Source organism: Zingiber officinale, chromosome 11A (assembly GCF_018446385.1).
Source record: "Zingiber officinale cultivar Zhangliang chromosome 11A, Zo_v1.1, whole genome shotgun sequence".
NCBI lineage: Eukaryota > Viridiplantae > Streptophyta > Magnoliopsida > Zingiberales > Zingiberaceae > Zingiber > Zingiber officinale.
Genome location: NC_056006.1, coordinates 69,189,300 through 69,206,651, shown reverse-complemented (window position 1 = coordinate 69,206,651; position 17,352 = coordinate 69,189,300). Strand labels below are relative to the sequence as shown.

General features: G+C 36.3%; 1 protein-coding gene across 2 annotated transcripts in view; it reads left to right on the top strand.

The window, feature by feature from the left end:
* Positions 1 to 550: 550 nt before the first annotated feature.
* The window catches only part of LOC122031749 (histone-lysine N-methyltransferase ATXR2-like), a 30,228-nt gene continuing 13,426 nt past the window's right edge, over positions 551 to 17,352 (top strand). For both annotated transcript variants that reach the window (XR_006125847.1, XM_042590870.1), the window contains exons 1-6: positions 551 to 701; positions 3,571 to 3,646; positions 8,486 to 8,571; positions 8,638 to 8,969; positions 9,240 to 9,352; positions 10,813 to 10,844. Coding sequence is in view for 1 of the 2 variants with exons in the window: in XM_042590870.1 (XP_042446804.1) it covers positions 606 to 701; positions 3,571 to 3,646; positions 8,486 to 8,571; positions 8,638 to 8,969; positions 9,240 to 9,352; positions 10,813 to 10,844 (735 nt within the window). In the remaining variant the exon portion in view is untranslated. The remainder of the gene's footprint in view (positions 702 to 3,570; positions 3,647 to 8,485; positions 8,572 to 8,637; positions 8,970 to 9,239; positions 9,353 to 10,812; positions 10,845 to 17,352) is intronic.

Below are 17,352 nucleotides of genomic sequence, written 5' to 3'. Positions count from 1 at the left end.
CGATTTTGATGATGAAGAGGTTTTGCAATTTGGTCAGGAGTTTTTTTTACGAGAAAATGAGAAAGTTATTCAGTTCAAGATGACTCAGAGGATTAATTTTCTCCCTTGGTTCAAATGAGAACTAATGTGATATGGACAACCATGAAGGAAAATGTGGAGAGTAAAATTGATCCCCTTGGATGGGTCTAGTGGTTAGTACATAAGATATTGCCACTATAAGGTTTGAGATTCGAATCTCGATAAAGTTAAGATAAATATTTCCTTTATGTGTTAGTCACTATTCCAAAGTCTACTAGTCGCCCGTAATTTACCTCATACGTGTTGGCACGAGCCTATTTACTTTTTGCCATGTAAGAAACATACGTGAATTGGATATTTGACAAAGTTAGCTGCGTGATGTGGTTTGGTAAAAAAAATTTATTTTTTATGTTTCGTTTGAATGAAGATAAATAAATTTTATTAAATAAAATATTTAATTTATTAAAAAAAAAGAGGGAAATAAAAATAAAATCTTCGAATATTGCGAATAGATAAATTCGAGTCCGGGTCTCCAAATTCCAAAACCCTTGGTAAGCCTCTTTCGTCCTCTCCGCTCCTGCTGCTCGATGGAAGGCGGCAGCCGGAGCCCGTGTCCTTTAGACATGGACTTCTCCACGCAAATCGCCGCTCTTCTTTCACCGCCATCCGCTGAATCCGTCAAGGTTGGATTTCTCTCTATTTAAATTGGATAGTTGTCGCCGCATAGTAGCCTTATTCTTCGTTCTCTTTCTCCTGAAAAGTTGATGCTTCAAAATTAGATTTTTACGAACCATAAGATCGCTTGGATGGATGGATTTTCTTTCTTATAGGAAATTGGATTTTTACGTAGCTCGCCTGTTGTTTCGTTATTGTATCATGTTTTGGTTACACTGTGGTCCTTATCGTACAAGATTTCTCTGTGCATGTAAATATGCCACTTTGCTCACATTCTCAGTTTAGATGGAGAATCCTAATCGTCTAGTTCAACGTGTAATGCTTGCAAAGGATAACGAGGAAAGGAGGAAAAAAGAGGCTGCTTAGTGACGTATGAGTTACTGATGCAATGCGTCTCTTTTGCTAAATTCTTCTTTATTTGATGTTGCACACCTGATTGCTCGATATGTTTATGATATATTATAAGGTATTTAGCTACAATATACCTGAAGTTTAAGGGCTGTTTCCTCAAATCAATCCAAAAACTTCACCTACTTCCAATTGATACCTAAACTCTCAAACCATTTCGATATTATCCAAATTTAACATAGTATCTTAAATTTTAATAATTTTTCTTTGGCTGGATATTGATTAAAACTATTTCTCTGAGAAAAATCGAACATTGTTATTCATTAATGACTTATTTGGATCAAGAAAACATTATAAGAGAGAACAAAATGAAGTGTTATTCTATGATTACATATTATTTGATCCTAAAAAGAGTTAAACCAGATAAAAATATATCATATAAATTGAATAAATTGAAATAGTTTTGTCAATTTTGGGGAAGGGAAATATTGTATTGCTTCATGTTGTAAAAGGATCATTTTATGTATATATATATATGATTCAATGCAAAATTCCTAGACCTAAAATACATTGCGGGATTGAACCCACTACATCAAACCTTATTATCTAATACCCTTAATACTCCTGTTTGAGATGGCAATAGATACTATTTATGTCAACTTATTAGAAGAACTGGAAACATAGACTAAGACTTAAATATAATAAAATAAAAATATAAGTATTTGAACATAGTTGAACAAAACTTGAGGAATGTAGCAAACATCCAATGATTCCTTGAACCTCAGATTAACAAAGTTCCTAAAATATTTAATGGTGTATACATCCGATAATCGCTCAAACTTAGATTAGCTAACACATCTATAAAAGAGAATATAAAAAGGATGAAATGAAACTTGGATGATGAAAGATCTCAGGAACAAGTCTTGTAAGTGAGCTTCTTCTTAAAGAGGTGCAAGCAACAACATGCAATAGGCTGAGGGAATAGGATATCATTTGAGGGTCTCAGAGGAAAGATAGGTAGCACAAATTGAGCCTTTGTTTGACATAACAAAATGTGAACAGGACATTTTATCTATTCAAGTCTCTACTAAATATGGATAACATAATTTGACCTTTCTCTAAATCTAGCAAAATAAGAATAAGACATTTTCTTTTACTCATGCATATTACCCTTCGTTTGTCTTATGCACCTGCAAGTGAGAAATCATGAGGAGGAAAGGAGCAAGAAAAAGGATATATGCACAAAAAATTTGGACATCAGGAAGAAGTAAAACAAATCTGATGGTAAAGAAGTCGAAGAGTAGACTGTTGGTCTTTTATGAAGGAGAGTAAGAAGATACGAGGATTGTGTAATAGAGTTCTTATAGCTAAGTTCTATGTCGGTGATATTTGTGATCGTGAGATGTCAACAGAGGACAAACAATTGTGACGATAGAACCCACAATACTGCTAGAAATAAAGCTGGAGAATGCTACAATAATAGAGTCTTTTCCAATTATTGGCATCAAAGATGGTGATTTGCTGTCAATAGTTTTGCATTCAAGGGCAAATTTGCATACAAAAAAGATGATCATCCTTGAAAACTATGGCATAAGAAGCTATGGTACTTGGAGGATTCACTGACACTACAACTGAAATATGGCAGTGGATGTGGAGTGTGTCGAGCAAGCAAGCGGTGGGAAGGTCAATGATTCTTTTGATGCTCACTACAAACTCCAAGTGTGAAGCCTCCATCACTTTGTAGATGGTTGTGACTGCTAACACAATGGCGGGCCATATTTTTCAAGATGTCTAGGATGTATGCCCAGAAGAGGTCGATGGTGATGTTCAATTTATCTAGGAAAACCACTGAGGCAGTGAAGATGGCAATGTGGAAAGTTGCCAAAACTAGGCTTTCCATTGAACAAGAGTTTACATAGGCAGACTCACCATTACTTGGTTCATGGAGAAGATAACAATAGAGATAGGGGAGGAGAGAAATGATCAAAGGATGAGGGGGGAGGTTGGATGTGGACTCCCCCAAGTGCCCAAGTGGAATACTTTCCAAAATCCTAGATCCCAAGAGGTACCTATTATGCAATTTAGAATTTGGGAAAAGTAAATGTCATACTATTTAATGTTGTAAAGGGATAATTGCATGTATATATATACATATATTTACAAGACTCTTTGTAGAAACCCAAGATAAAAAATCCAACATAGAACTAAGCCCACTACACCAATACCCCTCTTAACAATCTTAGCAAGTGTAAAAAGTTCAGCTATCAATTTGAAGTGGAAGTTTTAAATAGTTTGTTCTTAAAATATATAAAAGTTCAGTAATTTTAGTTAGTTATTAAACATAAAAAATCATATATAATGTAGATAATATGATGATAATTTGGGTAGAAATTATGGATAATATATATATTTTTTTCTTTTATGGTGAGCAAAATAATTATATCTTATATTCTCTGCTATTTTATCATCTTTTGAATATTTGGAGCAAATTTATATTTCAGCATGTAAGTCACCTTTATTCTGTTTCAGGATTACTATGATGAGCTTATTGCAATAAGAAAATGCCCTGGTCTGAAGATTAACTTCAACAATGATAGTGGCAAAGGTATGATTGCCCAATTTGTATGTGCAACATTCTTATTAACCATTTTCCTACACATGCTAGTTGGAGCTGTCTAAATGTTGATGATTTAGTTCTGCAATTTGTTTTAAACATGTAAAGCTTCCTTGTGTGATATATCCATCTTATTGACATTACTTCTTGTTATTTGTATTGGTAATATCATTGGCTGGTACATGGTACTTCATTCAGTCGATATAACTCTGGGATGCATCAGTACTTGGGAAATTTCATTATGGCCATTATCTACTTGGTCTTTCAATTTCTTCCCTGACCTTTAGGGGAGCATCCAAGAGATTTTGCATTTTCAACTTTTCAAGCCCCCTTTTATCTCTGCAACATGATGTAGAAGGCTTCACAAACTAATGTAATCTATATAAACTTTGTCCCCACTTATTTTTATTTAAATTTGGGTTTCAAATCAAGATATCACAATACAAAATGGCCTTTGCTAAGAGCTTCTTGATGTACCTTTCACTGTTTTTTTGACAAATGGTAGATGAGACCATATATACCTGTTATTTACTCCTCTTGTATATTATTTATATTGCAGACCTTCACTGTTTTTTGACAAATGAAATTGGGTACCATCTATACCAGATATTCTACAGCTCTTGTATCTTAATCTTTAACCAGAACAAATTGAGCCATGTCCAGATCCCAAACCGATTCAGTCAAGCCAGATTCATCTGGCTACAGTAGTTGCAATGTAGGATAAATTCTTGCGCAGATATGCGTTCGTGGCTCTTGATTAGGACAGTACCTGTTCTAGTTTTAGATTGTTGAAACAAGGGTAAGAGGCATCTTGATGAAACTAATAGTTTTAGATTGTCAAAGGGTATGATTCCCTTTGACAATCAGGCACCTTTCAGTCTTGAACTTATTCACCGATGTCTTTGCATATACGTCATTGGGCCCTCCGTAGGATTTGATTAGACAGTATTTCAAACCAAAGCAAGAAGGCTAACAATGGTCAATTTCTTGTAATTCATAAGTTTCTAAATTTGTTCCATCCACGTTCTCAATTAAACTTGGGGCTTGTTTCAAACTTAAACTCTTATTTGCACTTGAGATTTCCAATATGTAATTAGTTCCCAACTCCCCCCAACCACCACCATGACACCACAACACAGACATTCAAAACTATCATTTATCCTCCACCTTCCGCTCACACTTTGAAATCTTTGTCAACATATTGCTAATAGAGGTAACAATCTTGTGCACTGCATATGACCATAATATACAACTGGTTGATTTGCAAATAAACTTGTTGGTGGATATCTTTCATCAAAATATTTTTTTAGCAAAAAAATATGCATATGTGCCTTTAGCTATGAAAATAGTTGCAGGGGCCTCAGGTGTTAATAAAGTTTCTGAAATAGGAAGAAACTCTAGGCTAGTTGGTCCATCTACGAGTGAAGATCTGGAAGAAGAGGATATTAATTTTGAGAAGAAAGTGAGAAAGCAAGGAGGAATTGAAGTGTTTTCTCCTCTTAAAAAGGATGATTGTTGCTTATCACTATTCACTTATCAACTTATTTTATTGGTGTTGGGTGTTTTCATGTGCGTTTTAAAAATTTGTTTCGAAAACAAGCAACGGAAGCGTAATAATTTACTAAATTATTACAACACACGTATCACACATATACATGATACACACATGCGCAAATATAGCCGTAGAACAAAATTTCATAAAGAAATTATTCTTGCCGAGTGACGTGTAGGGGAAACGACATCAACTAGCAATCCTCATGAGAATTGCCTCTATTTATATCCACGCCGAGATATCTTTGAGACGGCTTTGCCAAGTCACAAGTTTTCGTCTCGGATTTGGTACTAGCCAAACAAAGAGACGACTTAATCCGAGAGAGGAGACCCAACTTGGTTTGGTGCCCGGTGTCAAAAGCAACCCTGACGACACCAAACGGAGAGGTTGAGCGGTACAACAATCCGTGGCTGCTGTCCGGCAACTGGACAGCCGCTGTCCAGCAGCTGCTGCTCATGTCCAGAGGCTGGGAGGCCGGTGGCAAGGTGGAAGCAATCGGCGGTAAGAGGACAACAACACAAAGTTGCTGTCCAGCCAGACGGTACCGCAGCTTCCTTGCTGCTGTCTGGCGGCAGGAGGACCGGCTAGAGGCTTGTTGTGCTGGAGGTCCGACAGTAGGTTCGGCCGGCAACAGGGACGTCAGCAACAGGGCTAGGCAATGGCGGCAAGGGTGGGCGACACCCTTTGGCGGCGGCGGCAAGGAGAGGGAGAGAAGAGAAGCCTAATCCCTATTAGGTTTTTCTCCAATAAATAATTAATTAATCTCTTCTCCTCGTAGAGGGGTATATATATACATCTTCGCAATGATTTGGAGAGCAAGTCATCTGCCAAACGCAAAACCCAATAGCAACCCGATTCATTATCATTGAGCTTGGTTTAAAACCAAACCAAGTTGCTTCAAAACCAAACTACTCTTGGTTCATTATTAAACCAAACCAATTTTGATTCATAGCTAAACCTAAAGGATTCAACCTTGTCTACAAGAAGCGTGACCCACCATCGCTTCCGTTCCAATAAATATTTTCCATATTTGCATCTCGTCTCGTCCTACTAGACTTAGTTTCTCTCAATCTGAGAATCCAATTCTCAAAACTTGTTTCAAGTCTTTCAAATATACTCGTGGTGCGTGTGACTCAATAGGTTTCCGATTTATGTTGGTCGTTCATAATTAACAATTAATTATGGATCGATCATGAGTGACACCGAATAGTATATCATGATCTCCAATCAATCAGAAAATCATAGTTGATCCCAGAACAATTCTGAACCCTTCAACAGCTACGATCATCGGTGTGCCTATTCCTTTGCACTCATCTATACCTATTTGGTTCAGAACATGATTATATGTCAATCCCACTAGGTTGATTATTCACACCCAGCCCAAGTAGTAGTTCCTTCTCCTGTGGATTAAAATTACTCAAACACGTGTCTAAGAAGACCATCTTCTTGACGTGTAATGCTTTGGCCAAGGACTTACAAATAATAATCCTAACAAGAGGCTATTAGGTATACGTCTCCTTTTAGGAGTGGTGAATCCTCTGTGGGCTATTCAAATACCTTCAGTCATATCATCTTATACCCAATCATTCCACACTTACACCTCATGTTTGCTAAAATGTCAAGGTACAAGTTTCCATGACCAAGATGACTTGAATACCTCAAGTCTAAGGAAACTTGTACTCGAGCTACAATGAGATCTTCATCGACATGTAGAGAACCACATGAATTCTCAAAGGAAACTTTTACTCGAGTGCAATGAGATCTTCATTTACATGTAGAGAACCACATGAAGTCTCATAGCAGGTTACTTCTAATGAATTAGTTACCCTTAGCTAGCATCCATATATTAACTCTCAAGATCCTAATATTTCCCGTTAGTGAGGATCACCTGCTTAGATAAAGAGCATAACATAGGCTAGTTTTACAGAATTGATGATGTCTAATCTCATCAATTCATCGACTAGAGAATATTTCAATACGTACATAATTACACATGGAGAGATACCCACTGATTGTGATCCAATCACAATTTTTCTCATGTTATACATTGTATTGTGGACTTTATTAATTGAATTTAAGATCAATATTATATACATATAGAATGCACACTCAAATAGGGAATTTTATTTATCTAATTAATAATACAATATCTAAGGCGATTGCCTTAAGATATCTCTCAAATATAACAATTACAAACTTAACTGTATAACACTAGTCATCTTTTTCATTGTTAGCTATTTTAGTGTGATGACTCTAATTATAAATTTTGCTATGTGCTTCCTTGCAATGTGGATTCATCATTGAAAATGTTTTATTGTAATTTTTGTTCTATTAGTTGCAATGAAAAAAAATATATATATGTATTATTGTTGTTATGCATTTAACTATTTTTAGTATTTGTTCTTGCAATATCATAATATAAATTTACAATTGTTAATTAAATGTATAGTTCTATTTTAATAATATTTTATTATTGGCTTCTTAGTCACGCTTATGATTGTTTTCGGGTAGTAGATGGTTTAGAATTGCTTTATAGTACCTTGTTTGGGACAAAACTTATGATACAATCATGGTTTGAGGTATTGGGCCATGTTGGTTGGCACAGACGGAATTTGCAATTCTATGGTGGAACCGATTGACACACCATCAAATTTGGTATAAGCAAAAACAAAGAGGGAGAGAAGGGAAGAGAGGGGAGAAAGAGAGGAAGATTAAATATAAATTTTGATTAAATTTTTTTAAGAAATAACTAGAGTTCATTGTGACATTTTGATTAAATAAAAAATTATTTAAGAAAATAATTTATTTATTTTAATTTCATAATTTTTAATTCATTTCATTGGAATATTATTCGACCCCACCTAGTGGGAAAAGACTTGGTTGTTGTTGTTGTTGTTCATTGGAATATTATTGAAGATATATTATAATTATAATTGAATTAGATGTGCATTGCATGAATCAAATTATTTTTTAAAAAACTATCTAGATCAATTTGAAGTTAATTTTTTTTTCAAACTCAAAGTTGATTTATAATCCATATAACCGATCCCATCTAGTGGGATAAGACTTGGTAGTTAGTGTATCTTTATTTTTTCTTGAGCGGAATTAATCATTTTAAGCTTGGCTTTGACTCTGAAATTTTATCATAATTAAGATAAATGACAATTTTTTTGTCCATATTTTCTACCATTTCTATCGTGGCTATTGACTCCCATGGCATTTCCCGACCATTTCAATCTTGCGAAGGAGTCTAATGTATTAGTGTTTTTGAGTTGCAGCTGTTTTTTCTGTCAAAGAATTTGAGGAAGGAGAACTTGTTCTAAAGGATCCAGTACTTGTGGCAGCTCAACACACTACAAATAAGGTTTTAATCATTATCACATTCTTATATGTCCATTTTACTTGATAATTGTTATTTTTTCATTTGCAGGTTGATTGCCTTGTATGTAGTCATTGCTTTCGGTTTATTGGTTCTGTGGAACTTCAAATTGGTAGGAAACTCATTCTGCAAGATTTGGGGCTAACTGATGATAATGAAAAAGTTTGCACAATGGCATCACACAATGTGGGAACAGATTCCCTTTTCGATAGAAAAGATGATACAAGCACAAGTACTTACCAAAATTTGAAGAAAAATTACATATCTGGAGAAGTGCTAGAATCACTAGTCGGGGGCAAGCTATCTTTGCCTTTCTCAAGTATATTTTCTTTACCTTCAGTTTTTGATTGTCCTGGCGGGTGCAAAGAGGAGCACTATTGCAGGTTAGAAATAAAATTGTGTTTTTTCCATGGCACTGAAACATTTTGGTTAATTGATGAAAATTTCAGACAAAGCAAGTAATGTAATCATCAAAAAATTTCAGCCATCCATTCAAGTACGATGATGAATAACTGATAGGGTAAAATGGCTGTTAAAGGGTCATGTTAAGATGATGAAGGCATTCCTGTATCTATTTTTACTTATTTACTATCTTGCTTTGCTAAATCAGATTATACTCTAACCCTTCTTACTGAATGGTTTGCTTCTTTTAGCAAATCATGTGCAGATTCAGATTGGGAATTCGTTCATTCTATACTCTGCACTGGGAGGAACAAAGAATCATCGCAAAGGGATGCAATGCTCAAGTTCATAGAACATGCAAACAGTAAGTTAACTATGGTTTGAAATTTCGCACTATGTTGGATAATTGGTTTAAACGTATCGTTCTAACAAATTACCAAAATTCAATAAATTACCAACATATATTATTCAATCAATGTCACATCATGCAGACATTTGACACCTTTCAACATACTACAATACTTGTTAAGATGAATTAAAATATTATTTGCATTATTATTGTTTTGTAATTTGTGTTTATATAGCACAATATCAAAACTAAGGTTTAAAATCTCGACCCTTGCTGAGGTTTTGGTCGTGTATTGGAATGATACGGTTTCAGTACCATATCGTGTCGTGCCGGTATGGTTTCGATATATTTTAAATATAAAATATATAAACTAAAAATAAAAATTAATGTAAATATTTTAAAAATAAAAATAAAATTTTTAAAATATATATTTAAGTAATGAGATATTTTTATTAGTGTTTAATTAAGGTTATTTTAATTATCCCAACTATAACTAGGAGTTGATTGAAATTCTTAACATAATTTTTTTTAATTAAAAGCTAAGTTGACTATTTTGCCCTCCGAACCGTGTTTCCGTCCGTGAGCGTGAGGCTTGCGCGTGGCTCTATGGCGGCTGCGAGATCCCCGGAAGGCCATCGCGAGGCCTCCGCGAGATCCTCGTGAGACCTCCGCAGTGGTTGCAAGGCACGCGCAATGCCTCTATAGCTGCGGTACCTCGGGCTTGCCGGTGCCTATTTTGGTTAGCGGGTGGAACGGAAAATTTCGCTGGTACTAGAGAACACGGCACGATATTTTAAACCTTGATCAAAACTATACCATTTTAGATGGAAATATCCATGTTTTTTTCTTTTCTTCATCTCCTTTTTTACACCTCTAATTTGTGATATACAGTATACATCATAATACAGAAATTTTCTTTGTTTGCTATATGTGAAACTTGAGCCTTGAAGTTTACTACATAAAAATTCATTGCTTGTTGCCTCATCATATTAAGATGGTTATTAACTAGTTTTCTTTGTTTATTTGAACATATATTGAAACTGACATTATGTTGATTTCCCCCTTTTCAATTCTGTCACTTGTCAATCTTGAGAGATGCATGCACTGTCAATCCAGTTTACATTTGATTCTTATTACAAGCACCCTTTACTAGTTTAGTATATGTTGTTAATAGGATAAAAGTTTTGAGAAATACCTTTTGAATAACCATTCAAGCTTTTTGGGATCAGTGGCTATCTAATCTCATTTAACATAGGTTCATGTCATGAGATTAGGCTAGTCAATCCAGCCCTCCTGTGCAGATTGTAACCATGTTATGTGATTAGGCTAGTCAATCTAGCCCTCCTGTGCACATTGTGGTTAAATTTGGTGAGACCTTTCCGTCTGTTTGTGTCATTTAATATAATTTTCTTCTTGTCGATCTTACAATGCAGTTAGTGTCTCTTATTCTGATTTAGCCTTATTCTCTTTATTAGGTACAAATGACATTTTCATTCTTGCTGCAAAGGTATCATATTTTTGTTTATTCTCCATTTGTCTAATCTTTAATTAGCATACTTGTAAATGTCATATGAAGTTCTAACAAAATTATCAATTTCTCGTGGGCTTTACTTTCATGTTGCTTCATTTTATTCACCTTACTAAAAATTTGTTTACTTTGTGGCTTTGACCTCCTACTCAATTTTGAAGAGTAAACTTGGCTAGGCAGCCTTAGCTCATAGTACACGGCCTATGATCTTTCAAGTGGATCACCCCTTGGAATTCCACTAGAATTTTCTCCTCAGATATCTTTCAGATGAGATCTCATCTAGTGGGATAAGACTTGATTGTTGTTGTATATCTTTTAGAAGAGAGAAACCTCTTACAAATCTGAGCTTACAATAATGACAACAAAAGAATACAATTTGTTAAACAAATAACAAGAACAATACAATAAATGTTTACATAGTGAAGTTTTACTTCCTCTTGTTGCTGCTTGCTTCCTTTTGCTCCAGATTGCTCAAGATGACTTTGGAATACTGCTGCATTCACTCAAGAACTACAAGCTTTCTCTAAGCCCTTGCCAAAATCCCAAGCCTTTCCTCTTTTTCTGCTTGTTTTCCGGAATCTGTTGATCGGTTGACTTGTAAATTTACTTTCGGATTGCTAAAAATGTCCTTGGCTGATCGTTGTTGTGTAACTTTTTGATCAACGACTTTTGCTGCTTTCCACGTGTAGCATTAGTCGATTCATATCCCTTATTAGTCGGCTGGTTATGCATCAGTCCACTCCATTCCACTAGGCTCCACTAACCAATTAACTAAGACAAACATTCTGTTCGTTGGCAAAACTTGATTTTATTGCCTAGTGGACTCAATCATTAATCAATTGAATACTTTTTAATTCCAGCTACTTCAAGGCTTAAAGTTTATTGTGCTAAGATTCCCCATGTCTTCGGGATTTTCTTGTCCACCTAATACAAGTCAACCTTGACTTACAAGGATTGCTAGCCCCTCTTGGACTTCATCCATTGCTTAGTCTTTAGTGGACCTCGACCTATTGAGACTTCTTTCTTTACTCAGCCTTATGCCAAACTTGACTTCTCATAACTTCCACTTGAATAGAGGTTATTCTTCTGAGACTACAACCTTGCTTCGCATCCAATCAACCTTGCCTTGTTTCTGTCACTTGCTAAATATGAAAACTTCCCATTTATTTCAATAACCTTGCCTCCTTTTATATACAAATTATATACTCCTATTTAAGGAATTGAAATCACATAATATCTCCTAATCAATTACAACTATTATCAAATCAAATCTTCCTAATTATACAATATTAAATCAAATCTGTAATAAATCTGTGCAATAAATTTGTAACAAATCTGCAATAATTTGCCAAGATTGGTTCTCCACACTCCCCCTCAATCTAGGCGGTAGATGCTTTCCAACCCAAGGATCGTGTTCATCTCACTTAGATTAAGTCCGAACAAAGCCTTGGTAAGGATGCCAATTGCTTGATGCTTTGATGGAATGTAGTTGCGGGTGGTTTACTTATCTTCAATTTTCTATAAAATGTTGATCAATCTCTACTTGTTTGGTACGATCAAGGTGGATAGGATTCTTGGCAATTACGATAGCTGACTGGTTGTCGCATAAGATTTGAGTAGGGCATGATGTCTCAACTTTGAAATCGTTTAGCAACCACTTTAGCCATATCCCCGCACAAATACCCGAGGCTAGTGCTCTAAACTCAACTTCTGCACTACTTCTAGCGACCACAATTTGCTTCTTGTTTCGCCATGTTACTAGGTTTCCCTAGATGAAAGAGCAATATCCTGATGTATACCTTCTATCATTTGGAGACTCTGCCCAATCAACATTAGTATATCCCTCTAAAGATCTGTTACTTGATTTCTGAACATAAGACCTTTTCTGGATCTTTCTTCGGTATCTCAATATACGATGCATTGCCTCCATGTGATCCATAGATGGATTACTTAGAAAGTGACTCACCGTCTCACTGAAAAACTTATGTTCAGACGTGTGTGAGTTAGGTAGATCAGCTTACCCACTAACTGTTGGTATTGTCCCTTGTCAGCCGCTTATTCATCAGTTCTAGGCATAATCCTAGTATTGGGATCCATGGGAGTTTCAGTCGGCTTGCACCCACTCAATTCTAGTTTCACACAACAGATCAAGTACTTATTTGTGATGGGAAACAAATATACGTTTCATATTTGCCACTTCCATTCCCAAAAAATACTTTTAAGTGCCCAAGTCTTTGATCTCGAATTCTTTGGACATGAGAGACTTGAGTGTTCTAATTTCGTCATCATGATTTTGCCAAAGGACAATGTCATCAATATACACAATTTAAAAATGTGATTTTCCTATCTGGGAAGTACTTAGTGAACAAAGTGTGATCTACTTGTGACTGAAAGTATCCATCATTCTTTAAAACTTTTGTGAATATGTGAAGTCAAACTATGCTCTCAGTGACTGTTTTAGCCCATACAATGCTTTTTTGAGTTTGCATACTTTTCCTTTTGTATCACATGTCTCAAAGTTAGCTGGGATGTCCATATATACTTCTTTAGTCAAGTCTCCATTAAGACATTTTTAACATCGAGATACAGTGACCACTCCAAGTTGGCAGCAATGGACTGTATAACAGGAACTGTGTTGAGTTTAGCCATTGGCACAAAGGTTTCTTGATAATCAATTCCATATGATTGAGTATACCCTTTCCCCACTAGGCGTGCTTTGTACCGGTCTATGCTCTCATTTGCATTTTGTTTAACTGAGAACAACCACCTACACTCTACAGTTTGCTTTTCCGGTAGTAGCTTTGTTATCACTCACGTGCCATTCTTTTCTAGTGCATTATATTCCTCGAGAGTCGCCCTCTTCCATTTAGGAATTTTAAGAGCTTCATCCACAGACTTAGGAATGTTGGTTCCGTCTAAAGAGGTCACAAATGCATGAAATGATGGCGATAGCTTCGCGTAGGAAATGTAACTGTGAAGAGGGTCTTGAATACACGATCTTACTTTCCTATGTGCAATTGGTAGATTTAATGTAAAATCCAATCGTGGACTAGAATATGTTGTCACCTTTGTGATCCATGTTCAACTTGGCTTGGGGAATTCTCTTGGCAGTGTTGAGAATTGAGATAGTATTGACACTTTATGTTTCCTTCTTTCATACACCTGAAGAGTAGGAAAATGAGGAGGGTGACTATTAAGATTTGGAGCTGGTGGTCACCAAATTTTGGGGAAGGCTGAACGAAAGACTTAAATGATGATGGCCGAAGAAGGGATGTCCACTCCCAATACTGCTGATATTGTTCTCCCCTTGAATTGTAGTATTAGAGTAGTAAGGGATAGTCTTAAAGAACGTAATATCCATTGTGTTGTAGAACTTTTTGGTCACTGGTGAATAACATTTGTATCCTTTTTTATTAGAGGAATAATCAAGGAAGATACATTTATGAGCCTGAGCATTAAAGTTGCTCGGTATTGAGAGTGAATATGCACAAAAGCGATACAACCAAATAGTTTGAGAGGAAGGTCGGAGATAAGGAAATATTAGGGAAACAATTTTTGTAGTGTCTGTAATGGAGTGTCGTGTTTGAGAACCTGAGACGACAGACAATTTATAAGGTATATAGCAGTGAGGATTGCTTCTCTCCAAAATGTGGTTGGGGCATTACCTTGAAATAGTAGGGATCGGGCTATATCAAGAATGTGGCCATTTTTCTGTTTGGCCACATCATTTTGTTACGGTGTGTCAACATAAGAGATTTGTTGGACAATTTCATGAGATTTGAGATATGAGCCAAGATCAGAATTGAAAATTTTTTTTGCCATTGTTGGTCTTGAGTATTTGAATATCACTTCTGTATTGGTTTTTACCATGACATGGAAGTTTTGGAAGATGTGCTAGGCTTTTGATTTGTCTTTCATTAGGAATGTCCAACATAATCTATTGTGATCATTAACTGATAGTAGGAACCACCTTGAGCCCGTGAGGTTCGGGGTGTAAAATGGTCCTCAGATGTCACTATGGATGAGAGAAAAAGGATGTGTAGGCTCGTATTGTTGTTTTGCAATTTGACAAACTTCACAAAACAAACTTGGATTTTTATTAATAAAGAGTGAGGGAAACAAGTACCTTAAATATGAAAAATTGGGATGACCAAGTCGAAAGTGCCACATCATAATATCAGGTTTTTTATTGGACTGACTACTATCAGTAGGACTTAACTGACATTTGTGACTAACTAAATGACTTGAAGATAGATAGCATTAAGCATTAAGGAAGTAAAGGCCTTTACGAAACTCAGCACGGCCAATCGTCATCCCGGTGCAAGTCATGAAACACACAAGAGTTAGAAAAGAATATAGTCTCACAATTGAGATCTTTATTTAATCTACTAACAGATACTATTACAATTAAGGTCAGGTGTTGTCAATCTGCAAGTGCACGTAATGTTGTCAAGTAATAAAATATTGATCCACATGTACTGTAGATTAAGCAACTTTGCAAAGTAAATTATCTAGACGATCGAATTATTTGAAAGTTTGAGAACTAGAGGTTAAGAAAAGAGAGAGAGAAAAGAAGAGTGCAAGAGATCAAGTGAGTCGGGAAGGTTGGTTGGGAAAATGATTTTAGGATTTCGATTTCATTGTAATGCTAGTTGATGTACTATGAATTGTTCATTTCCTATCCTATATGTTTATGCTCTTGTAGGGATCCTAACTAAATATCGATATAACCTCATGATAGTTACATCAGAGTATTCACACCATTGAGTTTTAATGCCACTAAGTAGAAGAGGTAAGAAAGAAAGTCCGGTTAAAGGGATATCCCTTGTCACATGAGGACCCTCGGTTATACAGTCTAGATTACAGAGATTATTTTCTAACATTGAAGTGGTGCAAATCCATTAAGTTCTAGTTAGACAACCTCTTGTAGAGAATTGATCTCCGTTTCAAGACAATGCTGTAGAAGGTCCGGTTAAAGGGATATCCTCTGTCACTAAGACTAGAGTATCCCATCTACGTGGAGAACAATCTTTACATCCATTCAATTAAACGATACATATAAACAATCAATCACCACACACACATTCAATCAAATAAATCGAATAACAATAAGGCATAAACATGTAACTAGGAAATTGGCAAATTCATAGAGTTTAATATCACATTATAATTACTCACTATATCCTAGAATTCGAAGATCTACTCCATAAACAAAGAAATAGGACCCGAAGACATGATTGAAAGCAAGTTACAACTCAAATCTATAAGAAAGGAGAAGAAAGCTTAGCAGAGTAGAGTTCGGAGTCTTTGAGAACCAATCCTTGCTTTAGAGATCGACGGATGATGGATTTGACCATGGATTGTCAAGAAAACGCCGGAATATACTCTGGATCTGATCTCTTGGGTCTCCCCAAAGGGAAAACTCTCCTCCCCTTCAAAAGTGGAGAAAATCCCATTTTATAGGCGGGGGCACGACCCCCGCCTGTTCACCACATGACCGTGCCTCAAGGCATGGCTTGGACGTGTGAGGCACGGGTTGAAGTGGCACGACCATGCCTTTCAAGCACGACCTGGTTGTGGGGGGGTCCTAGAAATGAGGCATGAATTGTCTGTGTAAAGTACTGGAGATGAGGCACCGGCCGTGTCAAAAAACATGACCCCAACATTTGGCCTTGCTGGAGTGAGACACGGTCATGCCATGTGAATTCCTAGACAAGCTCTAGCTAGCTCCTGGGAGACGACCGTGTCTTTTGGAGACACAACCATGTCAGCTTGAAGAACACGGCCGTGCCAAGGGGCATAGCTATGTTTGCTGATTTCCCTCCAAAGCTGCTCTAATATTCGTTTTGTACTTCGTTCTCATTCCAAATCACATCCTGTTAATGAAATCATGCAAAAAACAGATCTTTGAACAAAAAGAATAATTATGCTGATACATGATGAAATAGAGTGTGATAATGTAAATCACGCTCAAGAAATACATGTGGATGTGCGTCAAACAATACATAAAAGTATATATAATCTGCGCATATCATTAGGAACAAATAACACAAAATATAGAGTTAGTGTGCTTGAGTGATGAACGATTTCTGTCCCAACTACTTTAGCACATGTCCCATTTGCTATACGCACGATTGGGGTTTTGTCACATAGTGAAAAAGTGGAGAAAAGTGATCTATCACCTTCATGTGCTTTGAAGCACCAAAATCCACAATCCAAGGGAAGTAGGTGGATGTGTGCATTGCTAATGGAGGCGATATGCTTGCAATGAGCTGTCGGAGAATATCAAGTTGTTCCTTAGAGCAAAGAACTGAGTTGTCACATTGTGTTGTGGGTGTGACTACAACATTTCCATTTACTTCGCGCTCCCAAGAGGGCTTCCAATCCGTCGGTTTCTCATGAAGCTTCCAACACATGTCTTTGGTGTGTCCTTGCTTTCAACGGTAGTCACACCATGGGTGTCCCTTCTTCAACCGATTGTCATTTG